This window comes from Xyrauchen texanus, chromosome 9, assembly GCF_025860055.1.
Source record: "Xyrauchen texanus isolate HMW12.3.18 chromosome 9, RBS_HiC_50CHRs, whole genome shotgun sequence".
In the NCBI taxonomy this organism is placed as follows: Eukaryota; Metazoa; Chordata; class Actinopteri; order Cypriniformes; family Catostomidae; genus Xyrauchen; species Xyrauchen texanus.
In genome coordinates this window covers 38,790,869-38,807,089 of record NC_068284.1, presented here as the reverse complement: position 1 = coordinate 38,807,089, position 16,221 = coordinate 38,790,869, and the positions used below count along the sequence as shown (strand labels likewise).

The 16,221-nt window shown below is 36.3% G+C and overlaps 1 protein-coding gene across 2 annotated transcripts in view; it reads right to left on the bottom strand.

The window, feature by feature from the left end:
* Nucleotides 1-2,331: 2,331 nt before the first annotated feature.
* LOC127649768 (protein EFR3 homolog A-like) overlaps nucleotides 2,332-16,221 on the bottom strand; it is an 87,368-nt gene continuing 73,478 nt past the window's right edge. For both annotated transcript variants that reach the window (XM_052134999.1, XM_052134998.1), the window contains 10 exons: nucleotides 16,101-16,176; nucleotides 14,619-14,780; nucleotides 14,074-14,205; nucleotides 13,938-14,005; nucleotides 13,302-13,429; nucleotides 9,553-9,638; nucleotides 9,395-9,443; nucleotides 9,190-9,293; nucleotides 8,827-8,876; nucleotides 2,332-4,775 (listed from right to left, as the gene is read on the bottom strand). In XM_052134999.1, coding sequence (XP_051990959.1) covers nucleotides 4,670-4,775; nucleotides 8,827-8,876; nucleotides 9,190-9,293; nucleotides 9,395-9,443; nucleotides 9,553-9,638; nucleotides 13,302-13,429; nucleotides 13,938-14,005; nucleotides 14,074-14,205; nucleotides 14,619-14,780; nucleotides 16,101-16,176 — 961 coding nt within the window. In that variant the 3' untranslated portion in view covers nucleotides 2,332-4,669. The remainder of the gene's footprint in view (nucleotides 4,776-8,826; nucleotides 8,877-9,189; nucleotides 9,294-9,394; nucleotides 9,444-9,552; nucleotides 9,639-13,301; nucleotides 13,430-13,937; nucleotides 14,006-14,073; nucleotides 14,206-14,618; nucleotides 14,781-16,100; nucleotides 16,177-16,221) is intronic.

Sequence of the window (16,221 nt, the reverse complement as noted above, 5' to 3'; positions counted from 1 at the left end):
TGTTTTGTATGTTTTTACCAACTCGTAAAATATTTGTTGTGATAACAAATTTGTAATTGCAAAGTAAAATACAGATTCTAAGCTTTAAAGTGACACCTTTATTACATAATAATGTTTTTTTTATGCAGGGACTCCCCCGCCCCACAAAAGCTCAGTTCAATTAATCCTTCCATCAATAAAAAAAAAAGAAAGAAAAAGAAAATTAACTGTTAAAAAAAGAAGTACAAAACACATCATAATTACTAAAAAAAGAATTTTACAAAAATACCTAATGCAATATCTTGGGATAATACATGCAATATGAGGGATTTATTAACAATCTAAGTGGGACGCCCGGTCATTTTTGACCAGGAACAAAACAGGTGTTGGCACAAACAAACATAACACGTTAAGAGGGTTAAATCTACAAAGTTGGTATCCGACTTTGGTCATTTCCCATTTCAAAGATAAATTCACCCCAAAATGAAAATTCTGTTATTGTTTACACATCCTCATGTTGTTCTAAGCCTATATTACTTTCTTTCCTATGTGGAACATGAAAAAATATTAGGCAGAATAAATAGCTTTTATTGAATGAAGAAAACGAAAAAAATGAATGTAAGTGAATGGTGACTGAGCCTAACATCTTTTGTGTTCCACGGAGGAAATAATGGGTTTGGAACAACGTGAGGATAAGTAAATGATGACAGATTTTTTTTTTCTTTGTGTGACCCATCCTGAGTAGCCTAATGTAATATATAAAAATCTCCATCACACTACAGTAATGAAAATTTAAAGAAAAAAACAAAAACAAACAAACAATGTGTTCAATTGTCATCAACAATGTCTCAAGAAATACTGCAGAAAGACAACAGAGGCAGTGAATAGTTAAATACAAAATCTTTATTAAGATTTTATCTTTTCTATTATCTCATACATAAAATCTCATTGCACATTAGCATGGCAGACACTTTCAGAGAGCGAACCTGGATATGGATAAACAACACCTACTGTATGAGATTTCATATTATTTTACCACTTCAGTGGTTTGTTTTACACATACCATTATAAACATTTAGAATCTACCATGTTGCATGTGGCCATATGCATCAGAACTATATTCACATGGAAGACTTCAAAAACTACAGTCCCGTATCGACATATCACTGCCAATCCAAAACGCAAACTCAACAATTTTTTTGTTTCTCCCACATACAAAAAAAATAAAAAGTTAAGTTACAGATATAACAGAACTCAACTAAAGATACATTTTTTTCAGACAAACCCTGCAATAAACAAAGACAGTAATGTACCGCAAAATTCCAAGGATGAACATGAAATATGAATTACATTAAAATCGATGAATTACAATATAAATGAGATTACTAGTTACAGCAAGACTGAATTCCCTTCACTGTTTTATTATTGTAACAAAAAGACAATACCTGCATGCAAAATAGTTTGACTTGAGTTTGACACACACACACATTAATCTCTAAAGGTGCATTACAGATGATGTGTCTGAGATGTCTCATATCATGAAACATCACATTTCTATTTCATATTCCACCAAAAATATATTGCATTAATCTAGAAATTAGATTCTACACACATTATAAATCTGATTCATCACAGCATGAAAAATAGTTTTTAACGCTTATTGTCACCAAGCAAACTCTAATGAAATGCCCAACGGCCGAAGGTCAAGTATTTTTGTCCACCAATATTTTCTCACTGAAATCATTCTCTAGAAATTCCCATTCCCTCGTCTTAAATATCATTTCCAAAGAAAATTCTGTCATTATTTACTCGCCCTCACTTTGCTTGAAACCTGATTGTTATCAATGAAAACAGTTCACCCAAAAATTTTAATTCTCTCATCATTTACTCACCCTCAAGTCATCCCAGGTGTGTGACGTTCTTCTGTTGAACACAAACAAAATTATTAGAATATCTCAGCTCTGTAGGTCCATACAATGCAAGTGAATGCTGGCCAGAACTTTGAATATTCAAAAATCACATAAAGGCAGCATAAAGGTAATCCATAAAATGCCAGTGGTTAAATCCATATCTTCAGAACCGATATGATAGATGTGGGTGAGAAACAGATCAATATTTAATCCTTTTAATTTTTTCTATAAATCTCCACCTTTGACCAATCCCGACCAGTAGGTGGCGGTATGCATGAAGAATGCAAATCGCCAAAAAACAAAAGAAGATCGTGAACGTGAAGATTTACAGAAATAAAGGACTTAAATATTGATCTGTTTCTCACCCACACCTATCATATCAGTTCTGAAGATATGGATTTAATCACTTGAGTCTTATGGATTACTCCTATTCTGCCATCATTTGATTTTTTGAAGATTCAAAGTTCTGGACACCACTCATTTGCATTGTATGGATCTACAGAGCTGAGATATTCTTCTAAAAATCTTAATTTGTGTTCTGCAGAAGAAAGGAAGTCGTATGCATCTGGGATGGCATGAGGGTGAGCAAATGAGATGCTTTAACATTCTGCCTGCCATTGCCATTTGTGTTCTGAAAAAAGTCATACTGGTTTGAATGCGAGTAAATGATGACAAAATATACATTTTTGGGGGAATTATCTCTTTAATTGGCCCTGACACCTTACAACCTGCCATATTGCTTTCTTCTACTCAGATTGTATGGCAATTAGACAGGAAATTGATCATTCTGATTATTTGGAAGGAGCAATCGAGCAACCTATGTATTTTGACCTTTCTTCTTTACATTCTTTACTTTCTGTACAGTGCAAACTCTGTTCACAAACCGCCAGAACATTGAAACATTCCACATCGCATCGTCATGACATCATCCTTAAACAATCAATAAATGTACCATATACCTGGAGAATTCACACCTGTCACATCAACCTAACAAGTACATTCATAAAAACAGCAAGCCATTCTTACGAAAGCAAATGCCCTGAACCAAAAATGTCCAAAACCGTAATGCGTACACATTTCTAACAGCTAAACAAAACTTGAATTGATCACTGCTCTCACCACAGGAAGCTCAGATGAATGTAAAACAATTCCAGCAATGTATTTCAGCTTCTAACAGTCACAAATAAATGTAAAATTCAGCATTACACACATTTTTGTCATTAGGTAGATGAACAAAATCTGATAACAAAAAACATTCCCACAACACACTTGTGGCTCTATACAAAAGCAGCTGGTTGATGAATGCAGATCATTTCAGAATTGACCTCGAGAATATTTTGCTCCACATCCAAAAAAAAAAAACTGATATCGGAGCTAAAAAGTCCAAGTAAATATCTCTCACAGGTATTACTGCAGTATTCACATCCTCTATGAGAAATACATTTCTGATTGGCAGCCATGTGTGGCCATAAAGGAAGGGCTTATGCGGAGCTCTTTGGTGATAAAAAGCAGATGTTTTGGATTCTCTATACAGTGAAGGCAAAATGGAGAGCAAAGTGATCACTAAGAACTCTTGGTGGCAAAATAAGCCCCATGGACATCCACAACATCAAAGTTAAAGGCTATTTGTACATTAATAAAGGCGTAAATCCACAGAAGTTTGCAGTGAAACACATTGGCTAAGCCATTCGAACGTGACACTAACATGTAATACTCTGCAACTATTAGCAATTGTTTAGTCTAGTATATATTCTGTATATATATATTTAGCAAAAATAGGCTATACGATACCTGTGAGTTACTGTACACTAAAATCATTTAAGTGAGAAATGTTTTCAAATCTCTATGCTGATGATGGCTTAAAGGAATATTCTGGGTTCAATACAAATTAAGCTCAAATCGCTAGCATTCGTGGCATAATGTTGATTACCACAAAAACTAATTTAGACTTGTCCCTCTATTAAAAAAAGTTACAATGAGCCACTTACAATGGAAGTGAATGGGGCTAATTTTTAGAGGGTTTAAAAAGGCAGAAATGTGAAGCTTTTAATTGAATAAAAGCACTTCTGTTAAAACGTGTGTATTATTTAAGCTGTAAACTTAAATCATCATTACACCATCATGCTAACGAAATTAAAAAATTGGCTATAACTATTGGCTATAAAGCTTTTTTTTTTTAATGAAAAGGAGGGACGAGTTGCAATTGTTTTTGTGGTAATCAACATTATGCCACAAAAGCTATCGATTGAGCATAACTTGTATTGAATCCAGAATACTCCTTTAATGTGCTAAAGGAAGTGAGAACGAGAAGAGAGAGATAGACATATAGATATGCTGGCATTTAGTTCCCTTAATTTTTCAAAATGACTCCTATGAATCAAGATTTAAAGGAGCTAAAGAATGCATTTCAAAAGACTCTCATCAGTTTGATTCTTTGAGCTGCCTTTTAGTGCAAGAATCAAACTGAAAATCACACACACTGAAGATTCACATGATACTATAGATCTGCTGTATGATTGGATAGCTGGTTGTAGAGCTCTGTGTGCTGATTGGTACAAAATGGAGGTGTAAACACGTGAGGGGATTCATCGTGAATATACATGATGCTTACATTTAGTGGGTTAAGTCTAATGAAGATTAAAATGATGTTAAATGTCAAAGGTTAAAGTGAGTTAAATGTCACAGGATCACATATGTGGTCTTACGAAGTGTGATAAAATTTAGTGGTTATATGTCAACATTTAGTTTGTGTGAAACAGCAAAAGGTGAAAGGTCGTGGCTCAGTACACGCAGAGGTCAGGGAACTTCATTTCGTAGACTGGCACAGATTGGTACTGGGTGTGGCCTGATGTCACAGTCACTGTGCCCGATGGGCTAGGGGGTGGGCTGAACAGAGATGAACAGAAGGAAAGACCAATCAAACTTCAGCTCACACTTACTATGTTTACATGCACAGATTTTCATCAATCCAAATAAATTTAATCCAAAAGCAGATTCCAAATGTCTAAACTCAATCTGAGAATCACATGTACTCCGAATAAAAGCTTTGAGCTTGCGTAGAGTGGCATAGTGTCAATGCTATCATAGCAACAAGAGGCTTTTAGCACTCCTGTCAGAGAAGTAAACGGAGAATGGCTCAGCAGTCTGTAATTACTATAGTCTAAGGCTGCATCCGAATATGCATACTTCCCTACTCTATTTTGAAGTATACTGAAAGCAGTATGTCAATGGAGTAGGGTTTCCAAATCCTCAATCACTAAATCACATTAAAAAATGCTGAATATAAATATATGGCTCTTTAGTAACTGTAAGAGCTATATATACCAAAAAAGCGGTTTCTTGTGGTTAAATTGCACTTAACAAAACCAGAATACACTATCTTTGCGGTTGTTGTTAAGGTGCAGTTACACATACCTTCGCATGGCGGAATACAAGCACATAAATGCATCATGAAAGTAATTCATATGACTCCAGTGATTAAATCCATCTTTAAAAGTGATATGATAGGTGTGACTGAAAAATATTAAAGTCCTTTTTTTTTTACTATAAATCTCCACATTCAGAAAAGTGAAAGTGTAGATTTATAGTAAAAAGGATTGAAATATTGATCTGTTTTAGAGGTCGACCAATGTATTGTATTTACTGATTAATCAGGGCCGATAGTTGGATTTTGTATCTATCGGCTATCGGAAAATATAAACTCTAATAGTTTCTGATAGTTATTTTTGGTTTCATTTCTCTGCGGCCGATGCTAGAGAGATCTACAGTCTGAACTCCTTGATTCAACAATATAACAGCACCCTCTAGAGGTTAAAAAACAATCAGTGACTCCATGTGGAGTTTGTTTTGCAACGTGATTAGGCTATATAGAGACGGATGCATCAAAAGCAGGTTTGAAACATCGACAGAGAAAAGCCAAGGTACAGTTTAAATCTACATACACCTTAGCCAAATACATTTAAACTCAGTTTTTCACTATTCCTGACATTTAATCATAGAAAACATTACCGATTTTAGGTCAGTTAGGATCACTACTTTATTTTAAGAATGTGAAATGTCAGAATAATAGTAGAGAGAATTATTTATTTCAGCTTTTATTTCTTACATCACATTCCCAGTGGGTCAGAAGTTTAAATACACTTTGTCAGTATTTGGTAGTATTGCATTTAAATTGTTTAACTTGGGCCAAACATTTTGGGTAGCCGTCCACAAGCTTCTAACATTAAGTTGCTGGAATTTTGGCCCATTCCTCCAGACACAAATCGTGTAATTGAGTCAGGTTTATAGGCCTCCTTGCTCGCACATGCTTTTACAGTTGAGGTCAGGGCTTCGTGATGGCCACTCAATACATTGCCTTTGTTGACCGTGCAACAAATTTGGAGGTATGCTTGGGGTCATTGTACATTTGGAAGACCCATTTTCAACCGAGCTTTAACGTCCTGGCTGATGTCCTGAGATGTTGCTTCAATATATCCACCTAATTTTCCTGCCATATATTTTGTGAAGTGAACCAATCCCTCCTGCAGCAGAGCACCCCCACAACATGATGCTTCCACCCCATGCTTCAAGGTTGGGATGGTGGTCTTTGGCTTGCAAGCCTCACCCTTTTCCCTCAACACATAACAATAGTCATTATGGCCAAACAGTTAAATTTTTGTTTCATCAGACCAGAGGACATTTCTCCAAAAAGTAAGATCTTTGTTCCCATGTGCACTTGTAAATTGTAGTCTGGCTTTTTTATGGCGGTTTAGGAGCAGTGGCTTCTTCCTTGCTGAGCAGCCTTTAAGGTTATGCCGATATGGGCCTGTTTTACTGTGGATATAGATACTTGCCTACCTGTTTCCTGCATCTTTACAAGGTCCTTTGCTGGTGTTCTGGGACTGATTTTCACTTTTCGCACCAAACAACATTCATCTCTAGGAGACAGAATGCATCTCTTTTTCCTGAGTGGTAAAATGGCTGCATGGTACCATGGCATTTATACTTGTGCACTATTGTTTGTACAGATGAACGTGGTACCTTTGGGCTTTTGGAAATTGCTCCCAAGGATGAAGCAGAATTTTTTTTCCTGAGGTCTTGGCTGACTTCTTTTGATTTTCCCATGATGTCAAGCACTGAGTTTGAAGGTAGGCCTTAAAATACATCTACACCTCCAAGTCCGTACATCCTATCAGAAGCTAACTGGCTGACTGTCTAAAGGCTTGACATAATTTTCTTGAATTATTTGAGCTGCACAGTTAACTTAGTGAATGCAAACTGACCCACTGGAATTGTGCTATAGTCAATAAAACTTGAAACAGGCTGCCTGTAAACAATTGTAGGAAAAATTACTTGTTTCATGCACAAATTAGATGTCCTAAACGACTTGCCAAAACTATAGTTTGCTAATATGAAATCTATGGAGTGGTTAAAACATTTTTTTAATTACTTTTATTATTTAAATTTCTGATTTCAACTGTATATACAATACATGTTGTTGTTATTATTATTATCATGGTACAGTAAATCCGTCATTTAAGACAACCAAAGGTGGTTTGATGATGAATTTGTTTATAACTTATCGCCGACAAGGTGGAGGACGCTAACATTAGCTGTTCGAATGCTTGGAACAAAGTCAAGGATGGAAACTGCTTATCTTTCCTCTTAATATGCTTTTTTTGAATAATAAAAAAGGGACTTAAGTATTGTGCAGATCTGTTGAGTTTTTCCGGGGTTGAGGTGTGCCAATATGTTCCAGTCAGGTTATAAACATTAGAGCTCCAAAGTCAATTTATAAGTTAATCATCAGTAGTAAATCAACCATTAATGCCAACCTTATATGAATATGATGCCTGAGTTTTTGCTTTTGCTCGGCCACTGGATACCGGTGTGAGAGAAACGTATACCGTATTGCCATTGAAAGTATACTTACTTTCAGCACTATTTTACATTGAGTGGAAAGTTTTCATTCATAACATAATTTATAAAAACTATCGGCCGATTAATCAGCTATCATCCTCTTTTCCCACCTTAGTTATCGGTATCGGCAAAACCCACTATCGGTCGACCTCTAATCTGTTTCTCACCCAAAGTGATTGCAGCGCTTCAGAAGACATATTAAACCACTGGTGTCGTATGGATTACTTTTATGATGCCTTTAAGTGATTTTGACCTTGAAAGGTCTGGTTACCACTTTCATTTGTTTGTGTTCTGCAGAAGAAATTCATACACATCTGAAAGGGCATTAAAGTGAGTAAATGATGACAGAATTTTCATTTTTCAGTGTACTATCCCTTTAAGTCTCACAGAGTATACAGTGCAACACTAAAATGAGGCTGCTTGACAATTATATTTTTGCCAGTTTCACATGTGCTCAAATGTCCATCCAAGCCAGGATTTCGCTGTGCGAAGGTATGGGTGACAGTGCCTTTCCTACATCAAATTCGGGTCAAGGGACAATGCGCACATTCCCCAATGAAGTATGTCCAAGAATGTACAAAACATTCGGTCTAGGAGTAAGTTCTTCATCAAATGCAGTACATACTTTGACAGTACACAAATTCGGACGCAGCCTAAACACCGAAAAATAACGTAACCTTCCTTTCTGTGACAGCAAATTAAACTTATGCAAGTTGGGTCAATCTAGATTTTTTTTAATTCCAACTGTAAAAGCAGTTGGATTCAAAGGTATACATGGCAAATTGTCTTCTATTTAACAGATTACATAAGATTTAAAGCTAAATTGTTTAGTCCTTAATTTAAAATCTATCAAAGATAAAGCTCAATCTAAATATGTTTTCCAAATGAGGTGTTTACATGAATGTTTTTCGATTACTAGGATACCTAATGAAAAAAATAACTAAAGTCTGACACTCATCAACTTAATATGCACAAAAAGAGTGTATTCAAATAAAGTTATAAAAAGCCACTGAGCCACTCTCAAATAAAGTAAACTTACCGAATGGTGAGTTCAAATATCTGTGCCAAGCGATCATGCAGCATGTTGGCCTGAGAGAACGAACACACACACACACACACACACACACACACACACACACACACACACACACACACACACACACACACACACACACACACACACACACACACACACTAATGTAACATATTTGCATATTACCAAAATTTCACATCAATATTGCTTCAAGACCAGAGAAAAACACAATCATTTTGTAAACTCATGTTGATTTGCAAGTATAGCCTTAATATAGGTTTTAATAATGAGCTGAATTTGGATAGGTTTTTTTTTTTGGTACATCGAAACATACTCAAAAACAGCACAGAGAACTCAAACATGCTGTACCTTGGACTCGCAGTGGGCAGCAATCTCTTCAAAAGGAGCTTTCTGGAACTTCTCCATCACCTGCCGTCTCTTCTCTCTCTCCTGCTCTTCCAGACCAGTGGTATCTGAAAGAGATGGAGAGACATCAGACGCTAATACACACACATGCACAAACACACGCACACACTTAAATATGCAAATGAGGTCGATTAGAATCCACACGTACCAATGGCCTTCTTAAGAGTCTCAAATGTGATCTCCTCTGCAAGTTCAGACTATTTGATAAAAACACACAAATTAATGTTATTTGACCTAATACTTCATAATCAACAATTCATACATGCATTTGTATGTTGCTGATCAAGTAATCTGTGTAAAACGTACCTGATCAGGTAAGATGTTGGAAAGGATGTCAACTTGGAGAGAAATGGTGTCTACAAAACTCTTCCTACGGGGCAGCCGGTCTTCATCTGTGGGTCAAAGTTCATCAATTTAAATGATTGAAGATTGGTGCATATTTCAGCTCATGCAGATTTGTGCTGAACTAAACCGTATATCTGAATATGTGATATCTGAGATGAATTTGGCTCTGTTTAAAAGGGAAGTTGAATTTCCCAAAGCAAACCAGCATAATCTTATGGATTGCTCATATTTAATGGATGTCATGTTTGGGCAAAGCAGCATGAAAGCAGCATTTATAATCAAAAAGAAGGAAATTTCACTCAAACACCGGCCGAAATCACAGCAACTTAAGGTTAAAAAAAAAAAGAATTCAGAAGTAAAAGTGAGAGTTTCAGAGTGAGTGCTGATGTCAGATCAGAGTTTTCACTTTAAAGTGATGTTTACCACACAAAGATGAACAAACTAGTTGTTTCAGAAAACAACTATATACTCAAATTCATAAAATACACACCTTGCATGTTCATTTATTTGTTTTGCTATATTATAATTGCGTTACGAATAAGCCTTTTTACCCTTTTTCTTTTCCCCCCTTTCTTGGAGCTAAATGTGTTAACTACAAAAATTACATGATTAAATATTTAAACATTTAAATCGACTGGCAGCCCTAATAACAACATGCAGTTGTGGCCAAAAATGTTGGCACTCTTGTTAAATATGAGCAAAGAAGGCTGTGAAAAACGTCTTAATTGTAAAAGGATAGAATTTTGTGAATATTTTGAATGAAAGATCAAAAAGATAACAATAAAGACATATTTTTCTCAGCCTTCTTTGCTCATATTTACCAAGGGTGCCAATATTTTTGGCCACAACTGTATAGTCTATGACTAGGGCTGGGTATTGATACATATTCCCTGAATCGATTCGATTCACAAGCTCTCGATTAGATTCAAAACCGATCTCGGTCCATTTCAATACATTTCTGTTACCATTTCCATTTTGCTTACATATAAAATACATTCTTATTTATATAGGAATCTTCTAGGAACAATTAGAAAATATATTTTTTTACAAATGATATGTTATCATTAGTTTTTCCATTAAATGGGTCACATTTTAACATATTTTTTTTTTAATTCAGTCTATTCCATCACTTAATTTCTTGAAATTGCATATTTTGTGCTGCATATATACTTTTGTAAAATTGTTATTGTTTACTTGCATAATTTGAACTATTTACAATAAGTTGGTGTCAGACATTCAGCAGCACCAAATAATTTTCCATATTCACATGCAGTAATTCACACTCCCATTTGCTCGCACTCTAGAGAGCTGTTTTTACATTGTTACATGATGTTTTTTCAGCAAATTACCTCAACCTTTCCAATAGTGTCAAATGTTTAATCACATACGTATACTGAAAAAATGGCTTACCGACTGAGATGGGAATGCTAGATATGATATAACTGCATAACTTGAAAACTCCCCTCTCATCGCGTCACGCGATATGCAAGAATGGCTTTCGGTTCTGTGCCTGGAATTGGCATTGAGGGCAATATCTGTGCAATTGCGCGGTTGAGCTCATTCATACAAACATCATGTAACAATGTAAAAACAGGTCTCTAGAGTGCGAGCAAATGTGAGTGTAAATTGCTGTGTATGAATATGGAAAATGATTTGGTGCTGCTGAATGTCTGACACCTGATATCAAAGCTTTTGAACTTATACAATCAGATTCAAAACTCTCTACGCATCTAACCTTAAATACAAATTCCCTTTTAAACTGCGAAAAAAATAAATAAACTAAAATTGTGTACGACTGACATGTGCGAGTCTGGTAAAACAGTGAAATATTTTACTTGCCATCACTAAGCTATGTCACCTAGCACTGGGCTGGCGAAAAAAGATACTTGTGTGACGCACGACGCATGAGTAGATGCATTTGTTTTTAACAGCAAAAGAAACGGTTATTTCATAGCATATTATTCTGACCTTTATGACACAAACATTTTGGTGTTTCTTCACTCAAGGGCAAACAAAAATAGTTTTTTTGCCAGTTAGAAATGCATGAACTGGGTTTGAATTATTTTAAACTGTGATGAAATTGAAAGAATGGTAAATCTCTTTAGTACATATTATTCACGTACCCCCATTGTCACCTTACGTACCCCAGTTTGGGAAACACTGCTTTAGTGTATCCATGTGTGATTTTTATTAGTTTCGTTTTTTGTTGTTTTTAATGAAAAAATAAAGGAGAAATTAAAAGATACATCATTTAAATGACATTTGGCTCCGTGGATCTCGTCACTGGACACACAGAACAAGTTAAAACAAACTTTTACTCTCAACATGCAGTGAAAGGACCTCTAATAACTGCTAATAACTTCTCCACTATACTAAATCACTGGAGAGAGAAATCTGAACATTTACTAGCAAGTGGCTCATCATAGACATTTTATATATACAGCATGAGACTTGCACATGCGAGTGATTTACTTGCATTATAGAGGGTTGCCACAGAGTGAAAAATTGATCTTGGAATTTAAGAATCCCAAAAGAAGATTGAGATGCATCGGAAAAAAATGTATGTTTTACCCAGCCCTATCTATGACCAGATTTTATATGTAAAAAATACCCTCTCCTCTAAGTGTTTAGTTTCAAACAGGATAGCATCGGATGAAAGAAAGTGAGGCCCAAAAAGTCACTATTAGTTGTGAATAACCAAGTCAAATGAAACTACATCAGCACTCTCCCTGAGTCCAAAGCGCCTGAGCTCAAACCAGTGTGTACATTCTGTTCAACCTACCGGTTCCACAGTCCAGACAACAGCAGCGTATAAAAGAGTTAAACAAGACTAATTTATCACATTACACATTATATGTATACCCAAGTGCTGAGAGTCATACTACAACACAATCAGGACCTACAGAAAATCTGTCACAGTTGCAACACAGGAAAGCATGTCTACATCTGCAGCCATGGTAACAGGTGTGGTACGGAGTTCTGGGGAGTACTGTAACTAACCAGTATACATACTAACAATGAACTTGTGACCTCACAAACTCAATAATGGTACCTCTGGATGTCTGTTTGCATCTGTACAGAATCTTTCCTACCGTGTACAGAACTACAGCGCAAACACAGAAAACCAACAAGGCAAAGGCTCAGAAAAAAGAGTGGATAAATTCACACATGATAGAGAAAGATACTCAGTTCAGGAATATGTATTAACAAAAAAAAATACTATTTCAGAGGTTTCAAAATGAGCACTGCTGTTGAAAGTGTCTTGGTGATTGATTTTTAGCAACAAGATCATGTAAAGTAAGAGTAAGTGTTTTAAAACAACATGAAATGGCATTTGCAACCCATTTTACTTTCGTAATGTGACGTCTAAGCTGGGACTTGATTTTACCCATTTGCAACTGACTGGATCATGAAAGAGGGCATACGGCATTATTGGTTAATACTGATTTTTCCCCAGCCTAGAAGTATTGCTTGTGTAAACAGAAAAGTAATTTCAGAGGCAGAAAACATTTTAATGAAAGATTAAGAAAAGTTTTTTCTCTTTGGAGAATTATGAATTGTGCACTATCAAGCCAAGAACATTTATTAAGAAAGTAAATAGGGTCTATTTTTCACTTCACGTTGCCTTTAAAGATTGAGGATTAGAATAATAATCCTTGAACATCGCCTTTCTATACAGTATGGAAGTGTGTGTGTGTGTGCGAGTTTACCTGAAACCTGGGGAATGTACGGTAAAGCCAGTCTCTCTATGTTATAACCAGGTACAGTCAGAGATTCTGCCAGATCAGCCGTCTGAAAATACAGACCGATGTCATCCCGATCCAGAGAATCTGGGAGCCTGATCCATACACAAAACATGCAGAAATATACATAACATGCATACAAACATATAAAGCAGGATATAAGCAGGACTTTGTTTAAAGTATTGACAGATTAAGCAGTGGGTCAGGTGGTAGAGCGGGGTTGGTGGTTTGAATCCCAGCCCACAGGACTCCACATGTCGAAGTGTCCTTGGGCAAGACACTGAACCCCAAGTTGCTCCCAATGGCAGGCAAGCACCTTGCATTACAGCTCTGCATCATTGGTGTGTGAATGTGTGTGTGAATGGGTGAACGAGACGCAGTGTATACTGTCTTTGAATACCACTAAGGTTAAAGAGGCGCTAGTGCAGACCATTTACCATTATTGAATTGTGAATTAAGTATCATGATCAATCAGTTAAATTGTTTAACAAATTAATTTGAATAAAATACAAGAAATAAAGGTTTGCATTTTATTATTAGAAATAATCGGAGGTTAATCAATGATCAAAATAATAATTAGTTGCATCCCTAAGTAATACTCACACACATTTCTCTCTGAAGACATGTTCAGGCAGCAGGTGTGGAGCATCCAGATTCCTCAGCTCAATCACCTGTCAGAGAGGAGTGTTAAAGGACTCTATAAGGTGTAGGTGTATATCGTAAGTGTGTGTACGTTTACCTTGCTGACATATTGGCAGAAAGATGGATTTGCGATCATCTGGCTGAGAAAGTTGAGATAGGCGGCAACCAATGCCATGATGCCACAGCGAATAAACATGGGCATGTTCTCCTCATTGATAAGAGCCATGTCCTTCAACCAATCACAACACAGAGATTAGCATATTAAATAGAAAAGTATTGTATAGTTAAGCTTGAGTCTGAGGCTGTTTTCACACATAGTTGGATTGTTTGATCAGATCCCGAGCTCGAAACTTCCCTCCGCAGTTCTCTGTTCGCATTGTATTATTTAGCTCCAAACCATATTATAATGAAGTCACCAATATGAGTACCACTGCAAAGTACCAAAATACCTTTCATACCAATTGCAAGCCTTACTGGTGTCCACATAGATTGTTCCTCAAACCCATGTTTTCAAGCAGATCTGACTATGATTCCCCAGAGATCGGAAAAGGCTTTTACTACCACAAAACAAAATCATGATTTGGGTCCGCACCCAAAGTTCTAGTGTGAAAACGACCCAAGTGTATGTCCAGGTGTGCACACCTGTAGGGCGATGGACAGCCGCATGAGGTCAATCACCACCTCCTCATTGGCCAGTTCAATAGTAATGAGGGCCAGTGCTGTGAAGAGCAGCTCAAAGTTCTTTTGCACGTTATCTTCCTCCTTACAGCCCAGATAGAGATGTCTGTATAACTGTTGCCCATGCTGGAATGAGAGAGAGTTTAAGGGCTTTTAGAGTTTTTATTTACAGTGGCCCCAAAAAGCATTTGGATACAGCTAAAAATGTATGAATATCTAAGCATTGTAAAACAAAAATCAAACCAAGTGGCATTTATTTTAAATGCATAAAGCAAAAACTGTTCAAACACAACATTTCAAATTTAAAAAATAAAACAATTATTCAAAAGTATTTGGACACTGGTTGACAATTTTGTGGAGCATGTCCATAGTTAATGTGATAAACTAGACCTGTGTTTACTCTGTTAGGACACCTGTGTAAACTTGACGTGAACTAACTTCATACATCCACTACAAAGCATCATGACAAAAGCTGGTTAAAATGAATTACAAAAATGGCTCAGAAAACGTTTAGTTAGTCATTTGTTTGCCACTGGTATGATATGTCATATCTAATGCAATCACATTCAGACATTTTTAAAGTGCGACTTAAAGGTGAAGTACTAAATTTCTGCGCAACCACATGGAATTAAAAAAATAAAGTATGTTGTCAAACAACCTTTAGACTCATCACGCCCTTTGGCACTCTTTGATTCCTCATGAACAAATAGGCCAAGCTAATTAAAAAATGTAACATCATAATAAACAAGACCACTATATGCACATATGCACACCAGACAGAAAGCATGGCAGAGAAATCAATTCATCGCCGGACTGAACCTCAGCTGGGTGTGCAGGGGATCCAGCACATAACGTAGGATGGTTCTTCTAGTAACTATTAAGTGTAACGATACATATTCTGAGTATCTTCTGAATTTATCTGAAGCTCAACAGTAATGAGCTAACTTGTGTGGCAATACCTTGAGCGTAGCTTACCTGTCGAGAAGAAACTCAAAAGTCATCCACCTTGAAAATGCAACGCAAAAGTTCAATCTGTTTTTTTCCCCACTCTCTGTCTGTGTCTTTTAGCAAGTCTTCGAATTTCGGCAAAACTCCTCTGTACATGTCTGCCATGAATATTCATATTCCCCGGCAGAACAGCTTAATACAAGTAGCCACCCCCTAAACTTACACTATAGGTTGAGCTAGAAAGGGATGAGTAGGGCTGAGCAGGCCACTCAAAATATAAAAATTAATGCCTGGGAAGCTCAGTGTTGATACTTTTGGTGGAGGAAAACTCACGAATGGCTTAATTATATTTGTCAATGAACAATAAACTGGGATAGTAGAATATATTTTGACATAAAGAAAGTTAAATGCTTCACCTTTAGGTATCAGAAAGTGTCAAAACTATTTTTAAGGGAGACTGTATGTGTAATTGCGATGTTTGTGTATAAATTCTTTGACCTTTTTCATGAAAACAACATCCTGTTTGGAGATCTTCTCTCTTTTAATCTTCAGAGCAGCTACATTAGGAATAATCCTGCATTTACACACATATACATAAATACAGTTTAGTAAGAGTTTA